The 20,671-nt window shown below is 44.7% G+C and overlaps 1 protein-coding gene across 1 annotated transcript in view; it reads left to right on the top strand.

Annotated features, from left to right (window-relative positions):
- Positions 1-20,671, top strand: part of LOC126167966 (uncharacterized) — a 147,466-nt gene that overhangs the window by 35,051 nt on the left and 91,744 nt on the right. Inside the window, exons 5-8 of the mRNA XM_049920523.1 lie at positions 5,991-6,277; positions 7,471-7,480; positions 17,072-17,088; positions 17,179-17,427. Coding sequence (XP_049776480.1) covers positions 5,991-6,277; positions 7,471-7,480; positions 17,072-17,088; positions 17,179-17,427 — 563 coding nt within the window. The remainder of the gene's footprint in view (positions 1-5,990; positions 6,278-7,470; positions 7,481-17,071; positions 17,089-17,178; positions 17,428-20,671) is intronic.

Below are 20,671 nucleotides of genomic sequence, written 5' to 3'. Positions count from 1 at the left end.
TCTTTTCACAGCCCTCTCTGCTCCATCGTTACCGACCCGCGTGCTGACACTTGACTTTACGCCGTAACAAACTCAGCCCCAGTTTTATGTAGCAGTTTGGTGATAAAAAGGATCTGATAAGGAAAGTTAATTGTTTGGAATAATACTGTACTCATCAGCAAATCACGTGGAGCTATGTGGTGCAAGCAGTAGAAAGCATACAATGTGACACTGGGACTCTAAACAGTTGGAGGAGACGCCCAGGTAGCGTCAGAAATAGGCTTTCCATCAAATGAAACAACAAGTTTACTGTTACCAGCCACCGTTTTATTTTATTTTTTCCACGACGCGTTTCGAAGGTTTAAACCTCCATCATCGGGTGGATTTACATTAGTTAGTATTACATATGTGTGTATGTTGTGTTACGATTTTGGAGGAACTTGTGGCACTGCCTAGTGGGGAAACAAGACACTATTCCAGAATATGGTTTTGGATAACTTTTGACAAAAAATAAACTGATATCTAATGGTAAACTTTAATAAGTAAACTAGACTACCTCCAGTGGTCACAGGTTCCTTTTTCTGTCGTAACACTTCACATGTATACTGCCACATTTGTAAACAAATATGGCGTCTGGAATCAGCTGGGTGCAAGGTTCGTACAGCAGAAGAGAAGACATAATCGCAAAGTGCAAAGAATATAGATCGTAACAACATTATTACAGAATAATCGTTTAAACCATTTGGGGGTGTTTGTTTTGAGGTGTCGAATATATGTGTGTGTACTTCAGGTGGTATATAAATCCAATTTTGAAAGGTTAAAACAGCTAAACATTCGTACTCGTTTATGCAATCAGGTGAAATGTTAAAATGGCTTAAACTTCATACTTGCTAATAACAATTAGGTGAAATGTTACAGGCTTGAATTACAATGATCATATTGGCTACAGCAGTAAAATCATAAATAGATGACACTCTTTGAAGAAAGAGAGAGAGAGAGAGAGAGAGAGAGAGAGGAAGGAGTGAAGGAAGGAGTGATTATATGAGAGCAAACGTTTACATGGCAAGGAGTCTTAAGATTACATGTTGCATATATTAGCTGCCTAAAGGTTGGGGTAATACACTGGTTAATGTTATAAAATATGCAGATAGATATACATTTGTGCCAGTAGTTGATGTACCTACAAATGTGGCAGTATACATGTGAAGTGTTACGACAGAAAAAGGAACCTGTGACCACTGGAGGTACTCTAGTTTACTTATTAAAGTTTACCATTAGATATCAGTTTATTTTTTGTCAAAAGTTATCCAAAACCATATTCTGAAATAGTGTCTTGTTTCCCCACTAGGCAGTGCCACAAGTTCCTCCAAAATCGTAACACAACATACACACATATGTAATACTAACTAATGTAAATCCACCCGATGATGGAGGTTTAAACCTTCGAAACGCGTCGTGGAAAAAATAAAAGAAAACGGTGACTGGTAACAGTAAACTTGTTGTTTCATTTAATGTCAGTAACAGTCACGGTAAAGCCTAACCTAAAAATGTTTGCATTTAAGGCTTGCCATCAGTTAAACTAACGACCCTGGACAAAGACTTCGAAAATCCCAGTCACTGAGTCAAATCGGGTCATTTTCCCAGACACACACATACAGTCTATCGACGATACGTTGGCCGATGGATGGGTGGGGCGGCGCTATGCATGCGGTCGTCGGTTGTCGGCAGTTTCTCATTGTTCTCAACGATGAAGTACGGAAAATGTTTGTATAGGAGAGCGTGCTCGCCACTGGATTTTTTAAAATACAAAACGAACAAAGCTACCTATGCGCCAATCTTCATTTAAAGAAATTTAACTAAGATTTATTAAAATATATTTATTTCAAATCAGTCTAATTCTTCCAGACACAAAACAGGTCTACGTTTACCCTGGGTAGTTGTGTAAACCCCCCCCAAGGACTCTCTCGGACTGTCTCAAAGCTAGGAAAAGTCCTCGGAAACTCGGACATACGACAGCCATAGCCACAACACAAGAGAGAGGGACAAACAGTGCGACCATAGATGGCAAGAATCGTGGACGTAAGAGTGAACGAAGGCGTGTGGTATGGGAGTGCTGTACAAATACTGAAATAATGGAAGATTTCGGCTGTAAACAATGGTAGTGTGCAAGTTGGCTGTTTTGCAAAACTGCGCAGTAAAGTTTCAGTAAAATCTCATAAATAACATATTTCAAGCACACGAATTTTGATTTTTTTTTATTCAGGTAAGTCTTGATTTTCAAATTTTTCTAGAAAAACGACATATTTTCTTAAGAAATCGTTACTTATATCCAAAATGTTATGCATAAAAATATGTCAGTGGATACTTAGTATTGTTTACTGGCAAACTGAGTACACGTAACACGTGTTAGCTTTGACGTACCGCTGATTAGTTGCTGCTCGCTTTAAGGAAACATTACACTGAAAACTTTCAAAAATATAAATTTGAAAGATTAAAACGGCTTCAGTTTATGATACTAAGAGTTGCATTGTCAACATTTTTACAGTGGTAAAGGATGAAAATGCCAAAAATTAATGTATTATTAAGCACAATATTAAATTAATTTGTTGTCTCCTTATTGTAGCACGTAATCAGAACCAAGGGCGCCCCTTAAATGCAGAATAAATTTCAGTTGATTAATCAGATTTGTGCTCTTTCCATTGTTACAATTATGGTATAATCTTTCCTGTTCACTTGCACGCCATGATTAGCTTTGATTCATCGGTGTTCAACATTACTAATTCATTCACATATTTCACTAGGATGGACTCAGATGTTGGTAAGACCACACAGTACAGCATCATCTTCTTTGGTGTCCACTTGTTATGGGAAGCGGCGGGCTAGCGACATGTACCATCACGAAGAAATGTAACTCTATCTTGGCCTCGGGTGCATGGCACAGCGGCTGGTCGATGAAATACAATAATCCTGTACTATAACAACAGTTATTTTGATATTGTTCTGTGAACAGCTGTCACATATGTGACATTGGTGCCTTGTCTTATACATGTGCGAGTGGTATTTGGTGTTATTCATGTGACAGGCCTGAAGATTACGTGACTGGAACATCGTAATTGGTTGCCTAATAAAACAATATGAAAATAACAGCTGTTGGTACAGTTTTATTACATTTGCACCATACGGCAAGAAAATGGAATAAATGTGAGATAGTGTTAATACTTTCACCCTTCTTAACCTCCTCTGCATTACTGCAGATGACGTGTCACTGAGCACATTTGTACTGTGCATGCAGTACACGTGAGGTGCCTAGTTGTTTCCACTGCCCTGTGTGGAATACATAAGTTCTTCTACACTTCACTAACCTGCTGTCTTCATGATGATGATGTCCCCAGCGCAGAAAACAGCACGCCGGGCGTGGATTCCTTTTCTTGAGGCTGAAATTAACTTCGCAAGGAACTGCTGCTACGAAAAACTATAACTCATTTGGGATGCCACTCGCGTTTTTATTGATATTGACACGAGAAACTATTCTTGATCACAACGTATTGAACATATCTTTCCACAGTCATTATATCTGGCTAAATTAACATGAAATACATCCTGCCATAGACAACATGTCTGTCTACTGGAACCGTCGGAACTGGAGAATAAAATTACATGAATCAAATACTACTATTACAGACATGATGTCTGTACCTAGCGGCGGTCGGAAATGTAGTAAATAAAATGGCATGAAACAAATACTGCTATAACAGACAACATGTCTGTCTACTGGAACGGTCAGAACTGGAGAATAAAATTACTTGAATCAAATACTACTATTACAGACAACATGTCTGTACCTAGCGACAGTCGGAACTGTAGTAAATAAAATTGCATGAAACAAATACTGCTATAACAGACAAGATGTCTGTCTACTGGAACGGTCAGAACTGGAGAGCCGGAATGCCCGAGACACTTCGTGCGCCAAGCCAGCAAGGCGTGACCCGAACGCCACCGAAGTGCATCGGCAGTAATATCGGCAGTCTTTTGTTTTAGTAATACTCTGATTTTAATAATTTTGAAATGACTGATTGATAGCTGGCTGTTGAGAGATGTTTCTTTAAAAAAATGAAGTAATTTGGATGACAAGTTTAATTAATAATAGCGACTGAAGTTTAACGTTTTGGCGCCCTACCGCCGAACACAGAAGCCAAACACAGAGCAGCAGCATCATGCAGGCGGTCTTTCTCACGGGAATGGTACCGAATCTAACATCTGTCACCGGTACCTCATCCCACATTGCGTCATCTCTATGCTTCTTGCAGCTCCACTGCCCTGGGAATAGCTTCCTGGAGCCTAATATGATGGCTGAATAAGCCAGAAATATTACAACCACCAGAAGCGTTTTTGGGTATTAGGACCAACAGGGCGATCTGGGATTTGGAACATCTACGTTTGTAGAATCCATGGTGATTTCTAAAGAGGAGACTTTCGATCTCCGAAATGGTCATAATGCTTGAAGGTAACACTATTCTACTATGGACGAATTGCATTTTTTGGGTGATATTTTCTCTGTTTTACGAAAAGTCTCGCCGGTGAGCTGTGCAGTAGAGATGGGTCGAACTCGTTCATTCCAGTGAACTACTTCATTCATTTCACTCTTTGCCGTGAAGCGTTCAAATGAAGTAGTTCATTCGTGAAGTACGGAAGCCTGTCGAAGTTGCCCAGTTCGCCGCTCAGCCGCTGCTACGCTCGCTTCGCCTCGCTCGTACAATGAAGCTTCGTAATACTTCATAATTTTACCAACAGATGGCCGAACTATGCAGTAACGTGCACGCAACGTTTTACGCTCTTAACAGCGTCTGAGTTAACTTAAATAGAGCATGGTCGAAGGGGACAAAGGAAAGATAAACAGAGAAGCCTGTCACATATAAAGAAGGTATTACATTTAATCTTGCTCGAAATTTTCTCATGAAGCGTCCAAAAAAGTCTTTATCTGCCAAATGAAATATTATTTGTTGTATTCATGAACTGAAAAAACTTAGCTACCAACGAAATGCAGTCCAGTTTTAAGTTCCTTGTAAAATTTAATCCAAAATAGAATGAGTATGTTTACAACTGTCACAGTCTATATACCTATGTTAAGTAATTATTCACAAGTTTTCCTGTAGATTTTATTTTTGTTGAGAATAATAACCCTCCAGGTCCAAAACGTAAACTGTCACCTGTAGTCATTGGTACGATTTCAGGTAAAATCCCTCTTTCAGTGTTATTAACAAACCTTTTATTTTCATGTTGGCTGTGCGTGCTCACACAGCCAGCCCCTTCGTTTATATCTTTAATATTCATTTGTCTGCAAGCGCTGCCAACGGTAGGCTACCCGTAGACGCGAAGTATAAATACACAAACAGTCACGAGTAATGTCAGTACTGCACTTAGCAACTGACGCTGCCTTCCCCTCACCCCCTCGTAAACCTATCTTTCCCCACAAACCCCGCGCGATTCGTCAACAGGCAGCAGAGGGAGGACTGAAGTGAAGGGAGAATGAGTGACGTAGCGCCGATGTAGTGGGAGAGGGAGAGGAGAAGAGAGTGAGTGAACTAGAAAAAAGTGTGGAGTGTGCTATCTGTGAAGAGTTTGAAGTACCAGTTCATTACCGAGCGAGGTGGCGCAGTGGTTAGCACACTGGACTCGCATTCGGGAGGACGACGGTTCAATCCCGTCTCCGGTCATCCTGATTTAGGTTTTCCGTGATTTCCCTAAATCGCTTCAGGCAAATGCCGGGATGGTTCCTTTGAAAGGGCACGGCCGATTTCCTTCCCCATCCTTCCCTCACTCGAGCTTGTGCTCCGTCTCTAATGACCTCGTTGTCGACGGGACGTTAAACACTAATCTCCTCCTCCTCCACCAGTTCATTGAAATTGAGTGGTTAGTTCACACTTCACTGAAGTGAAGCGTTCATTTGAACGACTCATTCACGAGCTCCCCATCACTACTGTGCAGTGAGCGGGTAAGGTGGACGGGTGCAGGTGCTGGGAGCGCTGTCGCAGTCGATGAACTTCGCGGCGGAGCTGTACGTGCCGGCGGGCTGGCAGGAGGAGAAGTGGGGCACGCAGCGCGCCGACGGCTCCGTCAACGGGCTGCTGGGCCAGCTGCAGCGGGGCCGCGCCGCGCTCGCGCTCGGCAGCTTCCACTACACGCCGCACCACCTGCGCTTCATAGACCTCAGCGTGCCCTACACCACGCACTGCCTCACCTTCCTCACGCCCGAGATGCTCACCGACAACTCCTGGATGACGCTCGTGCTGCCCTTCAAGTAAGGCCGCGCCACACCACCCACACCAGAAACCTCACCAGACAAAACACACTATCAGGCAAAAACAGTGAAGCAACCAGAGGTCGCGGTCGGACGTCAGTGTATTGACGGGTACATTAATGAGTAGAGGTCCAATTCTCTGTGAGACGTAGAACAGCCACCAGATTGCATTGGTGTTCTTCGTGTTTAGCGCTTTTACCAGGCCTGGTAGGGTAAATAAGGGGCGTGAACAGCGTCAGATATTGAGTGATCATTGTGAAGGACACGGAAATGGTGCGTACTCGTGTTATCAGCACCTGTCAGAGTTAATAAGGGCTTCATTGCGCGAAGTCCACCCAGCAGAGATTGCAGATCTCAACCATGTGATACGAGGGTGTTTACGCTATAACAGACGACGTCACAAGTTTCTTGATGCCTTGATCAGAGTAGGAATTCCCCAATGTACATCTGCCACAGACCTGACAGCTGACCACAGTATGCCATGTCAGTGTTGCCCAGCTTCTGCAGGAGGCGCATATCCAGTTATAAGTCAGGCAAAAAGGTTCCAGAGCAGGAGGTTGTGGTTTGTGCACTGTGTCATACGGACTCATGGAGAAAAAGTAATCTCAGAATATCTAAATTTTCTGAGTGATATTAATTCTAAAATAAAGTTCACTGTATAAAAAGAGAAAGGAGGTCTACTTTCATTTTTTGATGAAGACATACTCAGATAAGTTGACGGAATTTTGGGGCAAAAGTTCTACAGAAAACTCATTCACACAGACAGATACCTCCAAAAAAAAAAAAAAATCTTTTCGCCATCCCAAACAGAAAACACAGGTGATCCATACATTAGCGTACCAAGCTGTGAACCACAATACATGGAGGACGAGCTCAATCATTTAAGAGCTTCCTCCAGAAGAAACAGCAGGACTACATAAAATACCTTGTGCATGTTCAAGGTGGTGCACGATTTGGGTTTTGGGACTATTACGGAGAAGGGATGGATGAAAACGGGCTGCAGACAGAAAAGAATAGTAGGTGATGACAGTTTTTGGGACAGTTCTGAAAAGAATCTAGGAGAAAAAAACAGGAGGAGGTAGACCCCAAAAAAAGCTGTTGGGATTGGAGGGATAAAACTGGGGAAAGAGGACCTGTGAGATGTAGAGAAAAAAGTATATCCGTTGAAGTTGGAAAGATGAGTAAATCCCTAGGCCAATTTTGTGGGCACTTAGAGGACAGTGTTTAAAGTTACATTCCGAGAGGGTTTAGAGACTGTTTATGTTTAAAATTAGATGTTTTGGTATAAACATGGCAGAATACTATGGCTGACGATCTTGGATGAAACAGTAGGGTGATTGGTGTCAGGTCTTTGGGAAGTGTACGAAATTCGAAAGAATTCAAAATGGGGGAGGAGGACCAAAAACGGTTCAAATGACTCTGAGCTCTACGGGACTTAACATCTGAGGTCATTTAGAACTTAGAACTACTTAAACCTAACCAACCTAAGGACATCACACACATCCATGTCGGAGGCAGGATTCGAACCTGCGACCGTAGCGGTCGCGCGGTCCCAGACTGTAGAGCCTAGAACCGCTCGGCCACTCTGGCTGGACCAGAAATTACTTAGGATACTAATTAACAGTTTCATATAGGATTCGATTGGGGAAGGACTGATAGACGTAGAAAATGAAAAGCATGGCATTCGATGATTTGTCAGAAGCCAAAACCCAGGCGACATTGCTAGAATAGAAGTTGGCTTAAGGCTTTGGAGATGGAAAGTATGGACGAGGGCTGCAACTTCGATGTTTGATCAACAAAACAGTGAAGCAGCCGCGAGGGAAGGAGGGAAGAAATGAAACTTCATGGGTTCAAAGGGTATGTGATGTTATTTCAGTGATTATAAAATCGAGTCACATTTTCAATGCAGTTGGCAGTATGAGGTCACTTGTCAGTAAAATGTTGCATCCCCTCTAGCCTAGAAACATGCACTGATTCGGTTGGGAAGGATTGCATAAATCCGCTGTATCCTCTCCCGAGGTAAGCTGCCCAGAACTGTTATACTGGTCGTTGATAATCCCTGGGACGGAGTTGACTTTCAATCTCGTCCACCACAAATTCTATTGGGGTCAGTACAGGGATCTTGCTGGTCATTAGAGCTTCTCAACATCACGTAGACAGTTCATAGAGACACGTGTCAAGCCTGGATGTGCATTGTCCTGCAGAAAACAGGCACCACATCACTGTTGCGTGAGAGGTAACATTAATGGATGCAGCAAGTCTGTGTCTTACGACTGTGGCCTCATGGTTCCCTTAATCACTTCCAGGCATGTCATGAAGTCATAACCGATGGATTCCCACAGCATGACACAAGGAGTAGCACCGCTTAACCACTCCAGAACATTGGAATAAAGAGGCCTCTCCCCGAGACATATTAGTCAAGGAAGGCAGGATTCGGTTAGGATTGTGGACGGGGCCATAATCAGTTACTATTGGTTGGTTTTTCTTTTAATCACACACAATTTATTTAAAATGAACAAATAATTAAAATAATGGCAATAATTTAAGAACAGTCTTAATGAGAATAAATTAAGAATTGTTTAAACTTGTTGTAACTTACAATTACAGTTATTAAAATATAAAAGACAAATCACCAAGATCTTGAAGCTCACTGCTAAAATAGAATTACCAAATTATGATTTTGAAACATGTAACCATGCTCACGGCTGAAGGTCTTAATAGGAATCAATTAAGAATTGTTTCACGGCTGAAGGCCTTAAACACCAAGAATGGCAATTATTAAAAGAATTTAACAAACCTACATAAAATACAGACACAGCAAATAATGTTTTGATTCAAATCAAATGGCTCTGAGCACTATGGGACTTAACATCTGTGGTCATCAGTCCCCTAGAACTTATAACTACTTAAAGCTAACTAACCTAAGGACATCACACACATCCATGCCCGAGGCAGGATTCGAACCTGCGACCGTAGCAGTTAATGTTTTGAGAACAAGCCAATGTGGTCGCAGTTATAATTTTAAGGCAAGTAACCACAGCCACGGCTGACGGCCTTTAAAGCCAAGAATGGCAGTTATTAAAAAAAATTTAACAACATACAATAAAACAGCAAATATAATAACAAAGATTAATTGAAAAGGACAAGCAACTGATCACCAAACAGGAGAGACAAATGATGGTAACTTGGTAATACAATAATAAAATAATAACACAATAAAAAACACGAGGGCCAGTCACAGATGGTGCTCCAGGAATCGGCCTCTGAGTAGGTCAGGACAAAAACCCTTCCACGAGCGATGAGAAAGGCAGCCAAGAGTTGCATTCACAACACAAGATGGTAACTCAGACTAGTGGCAGTCTAACGAGTGACTAATGATAATCTTGGTGAGGCTACCTGACGTCCAGTAAACCAAATGCAAAGATGTAAAAATACGGCAAAGCCAGAACCGGCGGTCTGGACTCCGCCCACAGAATACTGTGCTTAGAGCTCCCGGAATAAGAAAGGAATCACTACCACTAAGGTAGAAGAATCGCCAACCAACCTAAAATCAAAAAAGCTGTCAAACTTACACGCCTTACCGGACAGCAGCGGCAAGGCGAGGAAACGTGCACTGCCGTTACATACACTAACCCCCAGGGCAGGTAACTGGAGCGTTAGCGGCCACCAGGCAGGAAACTACCGCTGGTTGAACTTAACAACTGAAGGCAGAACTACCGCTGGTTGAACTTAACAAGCTGAAGGCAGAAAGTAGTCATTATAACCCCAGGAAAGCTAATATCCGTCTTCCCCAAGCACTCCACTCGCTGCCCTTTGCCTCGGCGACACTACGAACAGCAACACGAACCCAAGTCACTGGAGAATCGCGAGATTTCACAATGGAGGAGGCTTGTCTACTCGAATTGCCGCGCGGGATTTGCCGAGCGGTCTTAGGCGCTGTCGTAATGGACTGTGCGGCTGATCCCGTAGGAGATTCGAGTCCTCCCTCGGGCATGGGTGTGTGTGTTTGTCCTTAGGATAATTTTGGTTAAGTAGTGTGTAAACTTAGGGACTGATGACCTTAGCAGTTAAGTCCCATAAGATTTCACACACATTTGAACATTTTCCACTCGAATTGAAATGCACTCAACTTAAAACTTGCAGGATCCGGTTTCGATGAGGTCGTGCACCCTCGTGACCACAGCTCTTCGATCTGGCAGTCCATGCGCGCCGCCAGTGGTTCCGGCAAGTTCCCGCTCTGCGTGGACCTGGCTCCTCCTGATTCCCCAACCGAACTGCACACTGACACGACGGGGAAGAACAACGACGTCGCCCCAAAGATAGGGCCACAGTTGCTACATATCGATAACCGCCGCTACTGTCACTAGCGGACAGGCAACGCGTGCGAAACCAAGTGGCACCAGTCCACACAAGAAGAAGACAACCGCAACCATGTCAATTAAACGATACAGTCTGACCTCGAGCAGAAGATGGAAACCTACAACAGCACCAACGCGGGGCCAGAGCATGGCTCACCCTCACGTCCGCTGCCATACTTGCTGATGATGGTCATCCAGAGTAGTGCAGAACCATTATTTATCGCTGAATATAACGCGACACTATTCATCAGCAGTCCGTGCTTCCTGCTCACAGAGCTGCTGAGCTTCTCCAAATGCAACCGTTTATGTTATGTTGATAACACCAGCCAACACATGGGGCAGTAATTCCCTAATCTGGCTGCAGCTAGTCTCCAATCAATGGTGCAAGATGACACAAATGTTGAAGGGAGTCCATTACTTGTTGAACAATACGGTGATCCTCTGTTGTGATGATCAAACACGATCAATCGGAACCTCAACAATGAGTGTACCTGCCCTTACATTCTACAGCAGTCCAATACCAAGTTGCTGTCATATTTGAATGAACAATAAATCTAAATATTGCACTATTTGACCAGCCAGCCAAATGGAGACCCACAATACCCTTTCAAAGTCTGTCAGATATTGATGATACTGTCTCAAGAAGTGCGTGGTATCTGGATCTCCTTTACAGGAAGACTGCACTGTAGTTCCTTATCTAGATTGTCGCACAGAAGACAAAATGGTAGATATCGAAATAGATGACAGAGGGCAAGAAAAACAATTAAAATTGCTCTAAAGAGGAAAGGACGCTGGACCTGATGGGATACCAATTCGAGTACGCGAAGGAACTTGCCCCTTTCTTACAGAGGTGTACCGTAGGTCTCTAGAAGAGCGTAGCTTTCCAAAAGATTGGAAAAGAGCACAGGTCATCCCCGTTTTCAAGAAGGGACGTCGAACAGAAGTGCAGAACTATAGACCTATATCTCTAACGTCGATAAGTTGTAGAATTTTGGAACACGTATTATGTTCGAGTAAAATGACTCTTCTGAAGACTAGAAATATGTAGGAATCAACATGGGCTTCGAAAAAAACGATCGTGTGAAACAGAAGTCGCGCTATTCGTCCACGAGACTCAGAGGGCCATACACACGGGTTCTCAGGTAGATGCCGTGTTTCTTGACTTCCGCATGGCGTTTGATGCAGTTCCGCACAGTTGTTTAGTGAACAAAGTAAGGGCATATGGACTATCAGACCAACTGTGTGATTGGATTGAAGAGTTCCTAGATAACAGAACACAGCATGTCATTCTCAATGGAGAGAAGTCTTCCGAAGTAAGAGAGATTTCAGCTGTGTCACAGAGGAGTGTCGTAGGACCGTTGCTATTCACAATATATATAAATGACCTTGTGGATAACATCGAGGGTTCACTGAGGCTTTTTGCGGATGATGCTGTGGTATATTGAGAGTTTGTGACAATGGAAAATTGTACTGAAATGCAGGAGGATCTGCAACGAATTGACGCATGGTGCAGGGAATGGTAATTGAATCTCAATGTCGACAAGTGTAATGTGCTGTGAATACATAGAAAGAATGATCCGGTATCATTTAGTTACAATATGGCAGGTCAGCAGCTGGAAGCAGTTAATTCCATAAATTATCAGGGAATAGGCATTAGGAGTGATTTAAAATGGTTCAAAGGGCTCTGAGCACTATGGGACTTAACATCTGAGGTCATCAGCCCCTAGAACTTAGAACTACTAAAACCTAACTAACCTAAAGACATCACACACATCCATGCCCGAGGCGGATTCGAACCTGCGGCCGTAGCGGTCGTGCGGATCCAGACTGAAGCGCCTAGGACCGCTGGGCCACACCGGCCGGCTATTTAAAATGGAATGACCATTTAAATTAATCGTCAGTAAAGCAGATACCAGACTGAGATTCATTGGAAGAATCCTAAGGAAATGCAGTCCGAAAAAAAAGGAAGTAGGTTACAGTACACTTGTTCGCCCACTGCTTGAACACTGCTCACCGGTGTGGGATCCGTACCAGATAGGGTTGATGGAAGAGATAGAGAAGATCCAACGGAGAGCAGCGCGCTTCGTTACAGGATCATTTAGTGAAACTTCCTGGCAGATTAAAACTGTGTGCCGGACCGAGACTCGAACTCGGGATCTTTGCCTTTCGCGGGCAAGTGCACTACCAACTGAGCTACCCAAGCACGACTCACTCCCCATCCTCACAGCTTTACTTCTGCCAGTACCTCGTCTCCTAACTTCCAAACTTTACAGAAGCTCTCCTGCGAACCTTGCAGTTCGAGTGTCGGTCCGGCACACAGTTTTAATTTGCCAGTAAGTTTCATATCAGCGCACACTCCGCTGCAGAGTGAAAATCTCATTCAGGATCATTTAGCGATCGCGAAAGCGTTACGGAGATGATAGAAAAACTCCAGTGGAAGACTCTGCAAGAGAGACGCTCAGTAGCTCGGTACGGGATTTTGTTGAAGTTTCGAGAACATACAGGGTGTTTCAAAAATGACCGGTATATTTGAAACGGCAATATAAACTAAACGAGCAGCGATAGAAATACACCGTTTGTTGCAATATGCTTGGGACAACAGTACATTTTCAGGCGGACAAACTTTCGAAATTACAGTAGTTACAATTTTCAACAACAGATGGCGCTGCAAGCGATGTGAACGATATAGAAGACAACGCAGTCTGTGGGTGCGCCATTCTGTACGTCGTCTTTCTGCTGTAAGCGTGTGCTGTTCACAACGTGCACGTGTGCTGTAGACAACATGGTTTATTCCTTAGAACAGAGGATTTTTCTGGTGTTGGAATTCCACCGCCTAGAACACAGTGTTGTTGCAACAAGACGAAGTTTTCAACGGAGGTTTAATGTAACCAAAGGACCGAAAAGCGATACAATAAAGGATCTGTTTGAAAAATTTCAACGGACTGGGAACGTGACGGATGAACGTGCTGGAAAGGTAGGGCGACCGCGTACGGCAACCACAGAGGGCAACGCGCAGTTACTGCAGCAGGTGATCCAACAGCGGCCTCGGGTTTCCGTTCGCCGTGTTGCAGCTGCGGTCCAAATGACGCCAACGTCCACGTATCGTCTCATGCGCCAGAGTTTACACCTCTATCCATACAAAATTCAAACGCGTTAACCCCTCAGCGCCGCTACCATTGCTGCACGAGAGACATTCGCTAACGATATAGTGCACAGGATTGATGACGGCGATATGCATGTGGGCAGCATTTGGTTTACTGACGAAGCTTATTTTTACCTGGACGGCTTCGTCAATAAACAGAACTGGCGCATATGGGGAACCGAAAAGCCCCATGTTGCAGTCCCATCGTCCCTGCATCCTCAAAAAGTACTGGTCTGGGCCGCCATTTCTTCCAAAGGAATCATTGGCCCATTTTTCAGATCCGAAATGATTACTGCATCACGCTATCTGGACATTCTTCGTGAATTTGTGGCGGTACAAACTGCCTTAGACGACACTGCGAACACCTCATGGTTTATGCAAGATGGTGCCCGGCCACATCGCACGGCCGACGTCTTTAATTTCCTGAATGAATATGTCGATGATCGTGTGATTGCTTTGGGCTATCCGAAACATACAGGAGGCGGCGTGGATTGGCCTCCCTATTCGCCAGACATGAACCCCTGTGACTTCTTTCTGTGGGGACACTTGAAAGACCAGGTGTACCGCCAGAATCCAGAAACAATTGAACAGCTGAAGCAGTACATCTCGTCTGCATGTGAAGCCATTCCGCCAGACACGTTGTCAAAGGTTTCGGGTAATTTCATTCAGAGACTACGCCATTTATTGCTACGCATGGTGGATATGTGGAAAATATCGTGCTATAGAGTTTCCCAGACCGCAGCGCCATCTGTTGTTGAAAATTGTAACTACTGTAATTTCGAAAGTTTGTCTGCCTGAAAATGTACTGTTGTCCCAAGCATATTGCAACAAACGGTGTATTTCTATCGCTGCTCGTTTAGTTGTTATTGCCGTTTCAAATATACCGGTCATTTTTGAAACAGCCTGTACCTTCACCGAGGAGTCAAGCAGTATATTGCTCCCTCCTACGTATATCTCGCGAGGAGACCATGAGGATAAAATCAGAGGCATGCCGACAACCTTTCTTTCCACGATCAATACGAGACTGGAATACGAGGGAGAACCGATGGAGGTACTCAAGGTACCCTCCGCCACACACTGTCAGGTGGCTTGCGCAGTATTGATGTAGATGTAGGTGTAGATGATCACACAACATCTGACACTGCTCACACCCGTTACATAAACTACCAGGCTTAGTAACAGCATTAAATAGGTACAACACTAGCGTACTCTAGTAGCTGTTCTATCTGTCACAGAGAATTGTAACTTTAATCATTTACATACATGCTTATGGTGTGTATGCGTACAAAGTTACATTCGCATCTGATTGTGTCTTGTGGGTGCTTCAGTTTCTTGTCCAGCAGTGTGCTTTTAATCTACTGTACCTGTTTGTTGTATAATTATTCTAAGTGGTTTAATGTTCATTTATGGTCTACGGCTGTTGTTGTTGTGGTCTTCAGTCCTGAGACTGGTTTGATGCAGCTCTCCATGCTACTCTGTCCTGTGCAAGCTTCTTCATCTCCCAGTACCTACTGCAACCTACATCCTTCTGAATCTGCTTAGTGTATTCATCTCTTGGCCTCCCTCTACGATTTTTACCCACCACGGTGCCCTCCAATACTACTGATGCGTCAGAATACGTCCTACCAACCAATCCCTTCTTCTAGTCAAGTGGTGCCACAAATTTCTCTTCTCCCCAATTCTGTTCAATACCTCCTCATTAGTTATGTTATCTACCCATCTAATCTTCAGCATTCTTCTTAGGTTAGCGTTGTTGTTTAACGTCCCGTCGACAACGAGGTCATTAGAGACGGAGCGCTAGCTCGGGTTAGGGAAGGATGGGGAAGGAAATCGGCCGTGCCCTTTGAAAGGAACCATCCCGGCATTTGCCTGAAACGATTTAGGGAAATCACGGAAAACCTAAATCAGGATGGCTGGAGACGGGATTGAACCGTCGTCCTCCCGAATGCGAGTCCAGTGTGCTAACCACTGCGCCACCTCGCTCGGTTTCAGCATTCATCTGTAGCACCACATTTCGAAAGCTTCTATTCTCTTATTGTCCAAACTATTTATCGTCCATGTTTCACTTCCATACATGGCTACACTCCATACAAATACTTTCAGAAACGACTTACTGACACTTAAATCTATACTCGATGTTAACAAATTTCTCTTCTTCAGAAACGCTTTCCTTGCCATTGCCAGTCTACATTTTATATCCTCCCTACTTCTACCATCATCAGTTACTTTGCTCCCCAAATAGCAAAACTCCTTTACTACTTTAAGTGTCTCATTTCCTAATCTAATTCCCTCAGCATCACCCGATTTAGTTCGACTACATTCCATTATCCTCGTTTTGCTTTTGTTGATGTTCATCTTATATCCTCCTTTCAACACACTGTCCATTCCGTTCAGCTGCTCTTCAAGGTCCTTTGCTGTCTCTGACAGAATTACAATGTCGTCGGTGAACCTCAAAGTTTTAATTTCTTCGCCATGGATTTTAATTCCTACTCCAAGTTTTTCTTTTGTTTCCTTTGCTGCTTGCTCAATATACAGATTGAATAACATGGGGGATAGGCTACAATCCGTCTCACTCCCTTCGCAACCACTGATTCCCTTTCATGCCCCTCGACTCTTATAACTGCCATCTGGTTTCTGTACAAATTGTAAATAGCCTATCGCTCTCTGTGTTTTACCCCTGCCACCTTCAGACTGTGAAAGTGTGTGTTCCAGTCAACATTGTCAAAAGCTTTCTCTAAGTCTACAAATGCTAGAAACGTAGGTTTGCCTTTCCTTAATCTTTCTTGTAAGATAACTCGTAGAGTCAGTATTGCCTCACGAGTTCCAATATTTCTACGGAATCCAAACTGATCTTCCCCGAGGTCGGCTTCTACCAGTTTTCCCATTCGTCTGTAAAGAATTCGTGTTAGTATTTTGCAGCCATGGGTTATTAAACTGATAGTTCGGTAATTTTCCCATCTATCAACACCTGCTTTATTTAGGATTGGAATTATTATATTCTTCTGCGGGTATTTCGCCTGTCTCATACATCTTGGTCACCAGATGGTAGAGTTTTGTCAGGACCGGCTCTCCCAAGGCCGTCAGTAGTTGTAATGGGATGTTGTTTACTGCCGGGGCCTTGTTTCGACTCAGGTGTTTCAGTGCTCTGTCAAACTCTTCACGCAGTATCATATCTTCCATTTCATCTTCGTCTACATCCTCTTCCATTTCCATAATATTGTCCTCAAGTACATCGCCCTTGATTAGACCCCCTATATACTCCTTCCACCTTTCTGCTTTCCCTTGTTTGTTTAGAACTGGGTTAACCCTAGGTATTTTAATGTGTTAGTTGATACGGTGCTACGTAGATGCTGACGAGTGTAATTTGGAGCAGCAGACGAGTGGCTGTCGGTGGCGTGCAGGTCGCTGATGTGGATGTCGGTGCTGGTGTCGCTGGCGGCTGGCGCGGCTGCGCTGCAGTGGGTGGGCGGCGGGCGCGTGGGCGCGCTGTCCGCCGTGGGCGCGCTGCTGCTGGTGCCGGCGTCGCAGCCGCCAGGGCGGCGCCACTGGCGCGCCAGGCTGGTGCTGGCCTGCTGGTGGCTGCAGTGCCTGCTCGTCGCCGTCGCCTACCGCGCTAGCCTCACCGCCATACTCGCCAACCCGGCGCCCAGGTGCGCTGCTCTCTCCACACGTTCCATTTACAAGTTTTCCTTTATTTTGAAAGTCTCTTCGGGTTTGCTGCCTGATCCTAAAATCGACTCGACTCGATTTTTCGGCGATCCATCTGTTCGCCATCTTCAGGAAAATGCTGCTTCTGCTGATGAGTCCCGCTGAGAACTGACGCTGGGCTTTTTTTTTTTTTTTTTTCTTTATTGTGATTTCATTCCGCTGCCCCATATGGGCAGAGGAGGGCTGTCAGCGGCACAATCCGCCGCTCTTCAACCGAGTGACATGACAACTAAAATAAGAATAAAATGTTACATACATAAGGCGATAAAAAAGGGGAACATAAAACAGAGTAATGGGAGAAAATGGAGGTAAAAATAGACTGAGATGGAGACGTTCATGGGGGACAGTTAAAAAAGTCACCAGAAAGTTAAAAAAACACAGTTGTCGATTCTTAAAACACAGAGGAGACACTGAATGGACATGCACAGGTTAAAAGTCGGCCACAGTATTAAAAACACTCCAGAACAACACACTTAAAACCCACTTGGAGCACACACGACGAAGAATAAAACTTCCAGGTGGGACCTGCCGAGGGAAAGGTCGGAGAGGATGGAAAAGGAGGGGAGAGCAAGGGGCAGCAGGGGAAGCGGCGGGATGAAGAGAGGAGGGGCGTCAGCAGGTACACGAAGAGGCAGGAGACACGTGGGGCAGGAGATGAAAAGGGAAGACAGGGCAGGAGGGAGTACAGAGACACTGAAAGGGGGCACAAGAGAGGGAGGGGGAGTAGGCGGGGGCAGCCACTCAGGAGGAGGGAGGGGGAGGAGATGGAGCCCAGAGGAGGAGGCAGGAAGATGGGGTGACGCCAGGCTGCAAATCGACGTCCTATATAGGCCACTGTTCAGTACACGGCGCATGCACCACCCATCACGGTTGCTGCCCTCCGAGACAGGGAGGTGGCGCCGCCCTTAGTGGAACACTGCTGGCAACGATATATCGCACCCAGGGCCGCACCGAAGAACGTTCAATTTTGATGCGAGATAATACAGGATTCCACGTCTTGCTAAGATGAAACCCATTGTCTCTCTTGATTATATTATCCGCCAACCTAATTTCAAAAATGGTTCAAATGGCTCTGAGCACTATGGGACTCAACATCTGAGGTCATCAGTCCCCTAGACTTAGAACTACTTAAACCTAAGGACATCACCCACATCCATGCCCGAGGCAGGATTCGAACCTGCGACCGTAGCAGCAGCGCAGTTCCGGACTGCAGCGCCTAGAACCGCTTAGCCACAGCGGCCGGCAACCTAATTTCAATCGTCTCTTTATAGACACTGTTCCAGAAACCGGAAATGTTGGCAAGTACCACAGTTTCATCAAATTTCGTACTGTGGCCCTCATTTAGGCAGTGTTCTGCTACTGCCGATTTTTCCAGCTGTTGTAGCCTCGTATGACGGCGATGTTCCACACAGCTGTCATGCACTGTGCGAATCGAACAGCCAATGTCAGCTTTCCCACATTGAAACGGAATTTTGTACACACCGAGTTTCCTAAGCCCCAAATCATCTTTCATAGAGCCGACAAGTGCCCTAATCTTAGAAGGTGGACGGAACACACTCTTAATGCTAAAATTCATTAAAATTCGTCTAATCTTAAACGATAAGCCTCCAGCATAAGGAAGAAAGGCTACCGATCTATGTTCCTCTTCATACACCTCCGGAGATGGTCCAAACTCCATAGCCCGACGAATCTGCTTCTCGGAGTATCCATTGTCCTTAAAAACAGCCATCGAATGTGCAGCTTCTTGGGTTAAGCTGTCCTAAGAACGCCACTGCTTCCATTTTTAGACGTTATGGTTTATAAAAAACCGGATGGTACTTTGGAACACAGTGTTTACCGAAAACCGACGCACACAGATTAGTATCTGTAACCTAAGCGTTGTCATCCACCACACCAATGCAGTGGCGTCCTTAGCACATTGGTACGGAGAGCATATGCCATTTCCGACGCGGACAGCTTAACCCAAGAACCTGCGCATTTGATGGCTGTTTTTAAGAAAATGGATACTCCGAGAAGCAGATTCGTCGGGCTATGGAGTTCGGACCATCTCCGGAGGTGTATGAAGAGGAACATAGATCGGTGGCCTTTCTTCCTTATGCTGGAGGCTTATCGTTTAAGATTGGACAAATTTTAAGAAATTTTAACATTAAGAGTGTGTTCCGTCCACCTTCTAAGATTAGGGCGCTTGTCGGCTCTGTGAAAGATGATTTGAGGCTTAGGAAATCCGGTGTGCAAAAAATTCCGTGTCAATGTGGGAAGGCTTACATTGGCCGTTCGATTCGCACAGTGCATGACAGCTGTGTGGAACATCGCCGTCATACGAGGCTACAACAGCCAGAAAAATCGGCAGTAGCAGAACACTGCCTAATTGAGGGACACAGTACGAAATTTGATGAAACTGTGGTACTTGCCAACATTTCCGGTTTCTGGAACAGTGTCTATAAAGAGACGATTGAAATTAGGTTGCCGGCCGCGGTGGCTAAGCGGTTCTAGGCGCTGCAGTCCGGAACCGCGCTGCTGCTGCGGTCGCAGGTTCGAATCCTGCCTTGGGCATGGATGTGGGTGATGTCCTTAGGTTTAAGTAGTTCTAAGTCTAGGGGACTGATGACCTCAGATGTTGAGTCCCATAGTGCTCAGAGCCATTTGAACCATTTTTGAAATTAGGTTGGCGGATAATTTAATCGACAGAGACAATGGGTTTCCTCTTAGCAAGACGTGGAATCCTGTATTATCTCGCATCAAAATTGAACGTTCTTCGGTGCGGCCCTGAGTGCGATATATCGTTGCCAGCAGTGTTCCAGTAAGGGCGGCGCCACCTCCCTGTCTTGGAGGGCAGCAACCCTGATTTATTTACTGCTCTGCCTGTGATTTCGTCTATGCGGAATTTATTTTTGTCTTATAAAGCTTACTTGTAACGTTTGAAGTAGTGTGATTATGGCCATCAACAAAGAGCTTATTTGCTTCACAAACACTGGAGAGAGCCATGTATGAGGGTGAGTCAAATGAAAACTTTGAATTTGTAATAACAAATCGAAATTTCGCGCCATTATCCTGTAAGTTGGTAAGAGTGCTACAAACAGCGTGCACAATGGCCTGTAGGTGGCAGCATAGTGCAGATGCACACATACCGTCGCAGTATCAGTATAAAGATGGTCGCCACACTTGCGACTTGCAGCAGGGAAAAAC

The sequence above is a fragment of the Schistocerca cancellata genome, chromosome 1 (genome assembly GCF_023864275.1).
Source record: "Schistocerca cancellata isolate TAMUIC-IGC-003103 chromosome 1, iqSchCanc2.1, whole genome shotgun sequence".
Taxonomy (NCBI): Eukaryota; Metazoa; Arthropoda; class Insecta; order Orthoptera; family Acrididae; genus Schistocerca; species Schistocerca cancellata.
This window is presented reverse-complemented; position numbering and strand designations above follow the sequence as displayed.